We start from the raw sequence: 6000 nt of genomic DNA, 5'->3' as shown, positions 1-6000 counted from the left end.
TTCTGCGGGTTCTGCGGGGGTTTTCCTTTAAAAAAACAACCCGCGTTCGCCCTCCCCCCCTACCCCCCCGCCCAGCCCTTTAAATGCACAGAGCAAGTGTACGCTTCGGTCTGAGAGCAGCCCGAGTCTCATTGGCAATGGAGCTCCTCCGAGAGAGGGGTTGAGGGGGAATCTGGCGTTTGGACCCAATAAAACGCTCCGCTCCAGTGTAAATATTTACAGGGTATCGGTGACTCCTTAAAAAACATTCCCGGGGAGGTCTGTTATTTACAATGTGTCATAAGTTATTAATGTGCATTTCCTAAGTGCCCTGCTCAATCTGTCTGTGCCTCAGAACCAAGCCGACAATTGGCATATTGTTTGAAGCATGACAAAAATGCGAGTGGGTTTAAAAATGGGAAATGCCGGTGTTTTCCAAAGTGTAAATGTTGCGGTGTGGCTGTCAAGCTGCAGCCCTGGCGGATGAGACAAAGAAGGGGATCCTGGTGGGTTTCTCCATGAAATAGAGCTGTCACCAACCGAAGCGTTCTTCAGAGCTTGGGATGGGAAGGGGTGACCTGCGTGCTGTAGTAACTCTGCCTCTTCTCCTCCTTCCCCACAAGTTCCCCACAATGTCCAGTGACAGGCAGAGGTCGGACGATGAGAGCCCCAGCACCAGCAGCGGCAGCTCAGACGCCGACCAGAGGGACCCCCCGGCACCTGAACCCGAGGAACAGGAGGAAAGGAAACCTTCTGCCACCCAACAGAAGAAGAACACCAAACTCTCCAGCAAAACTACTGCTAAGCTATCTACTAGTGCTAAAAGGTACTTGTGGCATCCGGCGTCCTGTAGCGGTTTAGTACGGTGTGTGGACTCGCAGTGTTGCGCTGCACTTCCCAAGGTAGAGGCACTGCTGTACAGCCACATGGGAAATAGTGCAGTACAAACTTCTGTAGCATGCTGGTCTGCTGGGAAGGGCCTTCACCAGTCCAAGTCCTCTGGGGCAGGGCAGTAATATGCAAGCTGGCCGCGTTTCTTTGGAGTTGTTGGAGAACTTGGTAACTCGCAGCCTGGTTGGGGGGCACCTTTGTGCCTCTCATATTTGTAGAAATGAGCGAGAAAGTGTCAGCTTCAGGTGTCTGGTTTGCAGAGGCAGGTTTACAACCCTCACTGGTGTAGGGTGGATCCTCCTGGTGTATTTCAGTGCAGGCTGCAGAGTGATGACAAGCAGTGTTCTTTAATTACAGAAGTCACAAAAGCCTCGTGGCTTCTGCAGGCCTTATGATTGCAGTAGAGCCCTGCGTACCTTAAAGTCACGGTTCTGTCCCACAGTGCTTCCAGGAGAAAGTCAGGCGAGTCTTCTCCCACGGGATCTGTGGATTCCAACCAGAGGGTTTTTCAGTTGTAGTCTCTAAGTATCAAAATCTCGAGAAACCTTGTCCGGTTTTATCTGCTGCGTTTTTATTTACACACAAGGTTACTGGCAGTCCAGCTCTCAAGACATGCGTGCTAATTATTTTTCTGTAAGTTCAGCTGTGTGAAATAAAGCAAACTTTAAATCCCTCAATCCCAGTTGTCTTCTGAGATGAAACACAACTTTCAGGCTTTTCCCTGGAGTTCCCTTTCTTTACAAACATTTACAAATACGCTGTAGCAAGAGGAGCTGTGCAATAGCCACAGTAGCTTTGAGTTTTGCTTATCCAGCCCTAATACAGTAGCTCAAACTTTTAGGAATGTTTTAGTCACTTTGCATCGTACTTAAACTCAGTAAATACATTTTGCAGTGTCTTAGAATTACAGCAGAACAAGTCTGGGTGGTTGATGACTTCTGAGTTTGTTAAAGAAACCCTTTGGAATAGGACTTGGCTGAAGAAGGAAAAGTTCTGGAAACAGTGTAGACTTTGCAATTTAGCGTTAGGGGTTTTTTGTTCGTTTGTTTTTAAGTGCCCAAGGTACATCACATAGAGGCTTACGACTGAGTTATCTCCTCTTTCCTTTGTTTTGGTTAATCATTGTGAGCCCAGTTCCATATATCTCCAGTAGTTCAGTAGTGTGGTTGGACTTAATGGGAACGGTGCAAGGGTTTTTGGGGCAGTCCCTGTTAGCTGGTGCTCTAACACTTGCTGTACACATGGAAAAGCAGTCTTGCTCGCGTGGGTTTTCTTGTGCTGATTTTTTTTTTTTTTTTTGACATTTTAAAGAGGAAATTGCCTTGAATTTTTAAAAGATACACCTCCTATGTATATGAATAAATGATAAGATTAACACAAAGTTTTCAGTGTTGCTTTTCTGGACTGTAACATCTTGGGAGTGGTTGTTACAATGTCAAGCTAAGCACAGATTATTTCAGGTTATTATGGTGCTTTTTATCATGTAAATACAGTTCCTGTAAGGCTGGGGGAGGAAAGGCAGCAGAAGGTGTGGAGAGGAGCAAAGTTGGTGCAGAGAGATGATTCCAGTGTCAGAGGCAGCCAGGCAGATCTGCAAACCTACTTTTTAAAACACCCTGCAAAGCAGGAGGTAGAATATTGCCAAAAGAATATATTTGCTGACAGCACGGCTCACTTCTTCAGCCTCGATCACGGTTCTGCAGTGCTGGTTTAAAGTCATTGTCAAATGTGCTTGTACAGCCCCCCCCCCCCCCCCCCCCCGCGCTCATTTGCATATTAGCTTGAAAAGAAAATCTCCCTGGCAAAATGTGCTTGGATACGAAAAAGAGTTACTGTTCTGAGTACTTGTGGGAGATTCCTACCAAACTCGGCTGTGAGTGTCCTGTTTATACACAGGATCGAGCAGGAAAAAAGCTGCAAAGTTTCTCAGCTGTGGGATTTGGGTTATACCTCTGAGAACAAAGAGGAAGCAGCCATGTTAGCATTACTGAAGGCAAAGCCAATCTTGCATTTAACTGCATGGTGGTAGAGGGCAGTGTAATTCCCTGATTTATTCTATAGACTATCTCAAATGCTTTGTGTCTGTTCTCGTTTCACCAACAGAATCCAGAAGGAGCTAGCTGAAATAACTCTTGATCCTCCTCCTAACTGCAGGTATGTAACAGCTTCTTAAATCGTGGACAGTGCTAGGAGATTAACGTGCTCAGGCTAACAAATGGGAAAGTTCGTGTTTACAGCTGGTGACTATTAGACAACAATTGCGTGCAGCGGGTTGAACAAGCAAAGGGAGTGTTTGATATTTCATCTGCATGCTGTAGGGGTAGTCATTAGCGGTTGATGTACATAGTAAAATGTATGCAGTTTGTTTTATGTAGCTGGTCACTGCCTTTGTGAAACGTTGATTATGTGAACTTCACAATACACTGAAGCTTCCGACGTGATGTTTGCATGTAGGCTGAACTGTCTTTTGAGTGCCTGTTTAGAGTTACCACTTGATTCTGAAGCAAAAGTAAAGAACCGAATGTGATTTTTATATGCTTTCTCTTAGTGTGTTGCTTAACAGTTAGATAAGAAATGTTGCCTTCACATTTATGTGCCTGTCAGTCAGAGCTGCAGTCCCTTGATAAAGGATGTTTTTAAGGAGATTCCCAGCTTGAAAGATGCTTCTGCTGGTTTTTAGAAAATGAAATTGTAAGCTTGGAACTCTGAGTGATACAGTCTTAGATAAAGGAAAGGTAACTGGAGCGCTTGATCTGTAGGGAAGTTAAATAGTAACATAGCTGGCTAATTTCTTTAAATCTTTAACGTTGTTTTACTTTTGTTTAAAAGATGCATAAAATTCCCATTAGCTGTGAGCATCCAGTAATCAGACTTGCACTGAAATGGCATTTAAATAATGTTTCATTTGACGCATCTCAGCGTGCTTTCTGACTGTAAGATTTCTTCAGATTAACAGCTCATGTGTAACAGCAAGCAGTGGACACGTTAAAAAATGCTGGAGGTGCTTTCTGATTCTGCGTGAGAATTGTTGGGCATTTTGAATAGTTTGAAAGGTTGGTACAGGTCTTGTGAATTTGGTAAGATGTGAGTTGCTCTCATTATCTTAATAGGCCTGGAGAGGCAGGGACTTACCGAGCTGTGTTTATTGAGTTTGTGGTAAAGGTGTCTCACCCTGAGAGCGATGCTGTGGATTGCCTCTGGCTGTCTGATGTATCTGCATATGAGGTTGGTGGCTCTCCCTCTTCACAGGGGCAGACTCTGTAGACAGAGAGAAAAACGGTTTGCTTTGCTTTTAGTTTGCAAGTTGTTTACTTAATAACCACCCTGTTACTGGGATCTAGTTCTATCTTTGTCATGCATTTTAGGCTTAAACCTCCCAAATAGGGCATAGTAGGAGAGCAAGTTTCTGAAGGAAATAAAACACTAATGCCTTGCCATATAGATAAATGCTGAAAATATTACTGGAGCAGTTTCAGGTACAGGAAGCTGCAGCTTGGCTTCCACAAAGAGAAACCCCCACCCCCCTCATGCTTTGCAATAGCATCTGATCTTCAGCTCCTTGGCAAACCATGCTCCTCTGGTGTTAGTGCAAGAGCACTACAGAGACTGCTTCTCGTGAGCTGTACTACCAGCTGCCAAGGAATGCCATTGAGAATGATGAACCCCCACCCCCCCAAGTCTTTACAATTATTCAAGCTTCTGTCCTACAGAGTGCAGGGGAGAATGTGATTATTTTTGTCAGTGAGGAAGTCAGTGCTTCTTCTCCTATAGGCATTTTTGTAGAGGAATGTACCCTTTAATCAAAAGCAACAGTATGATGATTGTATTTGTACCTTCTGCAAAATCAAAAATACTTAGAAAGAGGCACTGACATCTTTAACAGAAATTCTGGGTTTTCAGGATCAACAGTTTGAACAGAGTTTGATTGCCTAAAGGGTTACCACAACATTCCAAGTTCCTTTTCAGGAGGAGCCTTTCTGGTATAGGGAGGTAAATGCAGCTGTGCAACACGAAGAGCAGCTGAAGCAGAAGGCTTGTAACATGCTTTCTCATAGGGTACAGTAGTGCAGAATAGGCAACAAACTCATACAGCAGGCACCTGCACTTCACTGCTCTTCATGCAACAAGCAGCAGAATGTTGCTTATGTTACTTAGTACATTTCTTGCACATGTAAAAGTAAATAAATAAAATGTGAAAAAAACAGCAAAGCATTTAAAAGCCTGCAGAACTTGGGCCTATTCATGTGTGCTTTAAAAATGACAAGCCCCTTGTGTCGTGAGTTCTCCCAAAGAGATTTCTTCATGCTAGGTTGCATCTCCAGCGCTCCTAGAGTTAGCCCTTTCCAGTTGCAGGGTTCACAGCAATGCAGCCTATGTGGCTGATGCCCTCAGATAGCAGCAGTCCTTCCAGTTGCTCACTTATGTAAGTAATTAAGAAAACCCAGCATTTTTAAAAATACAGTAATGCACATGCAAACACGAAATGTTAATTTAATGGGATGCACTCTCCTGTGTTGCGGTAAGCGCTGCTGCTGCTTCTCACCTGCCAGGGAGTTGCTCCCTAACCCACTTCCACCAGACGGATCTGAGGTTGGTTTAGCAGCTTAAAAATGACACCAACTGGCTGTGCTGTGATTCTCACACAAAAGACGCGTAGGTTTCCTCAGCAGGGAAATTTCCCACACTCGCAGCTATTACTCTAACAGCTGTTTTATAAAAATGCCTCAGCTCCAGGAGAGCCCCATTCTTGGGTGTGCCGAGGAGGCCTGGGCTGCACATTAGGTTCTATTTTAGGCCCTGGGGCAGCAGAATGGCAGGCACATTAAAAATGTCTAAAAAGCAGTTTTCTGCTTGCTAATCTCAACAGTATAGTTTGCTTTGTGATTCTGTTCAGTTAATTGGGCAATGAACTGTTAGAAAAGTCACGTTGTTGTATTTGTGAGTGGTAAACACAAGCTGCATCCTAGGGGATACCACCTAAAAAAATCTTAATGCTTTAACATACAGTAATACTCTACGTTCTTTTGGATTATGGTATGATTTCCAAGAAAGATAGAGAGTCAAAAACAATGAAATTAGATTTGATCTTAAGCCACTAAAGATGATGGGAAATAAATAAAGTACTGCTTT

The 6000-nt window shown here is 44.0% G+C and overlaps 1 protein-coding gene across 1 annotated transcript in view; it reads left to right on the top strand.

Annotated features, from left to right (window-relative positions):
- UBE2E3 (ubiquitin conjugating enzyme E2 E3) overlaps nucleotides 603-6000 on the top strand; it is a gene marked incomplete at its 5' end in the record, with an annotated part of 54765 nt that continues 49367 nt past the window's right edge. Inside the window, 2 exon segments of the mRNA XM_021399250.1 lie at nucleotides 603-805; nucleotides 2974-3024. Of these exon segments, the coding sequence (XP_021254925.1) occupies nucleotides 612-805; nucleotides 2974-3024 (245 nt within the window).

Source organism: Numida meleagris, chromosome 5 (assembly GCF_002078875.1).
Source record: "Numida meleagris isolate 19003 breed g44 Domestic line chromosome 5, NumMel1.0, whole genome shotgun sequence".
Classification (NCBI taxonomy): domain Eukaryota; kingdom Metazoa; phylum Chordata; class Aves; order Galliformes; family Numididae; genus Numida; species Numida meleagris.
This window is presented reverse-complemented; position numbering and strand designations above follow the sequence as displayed.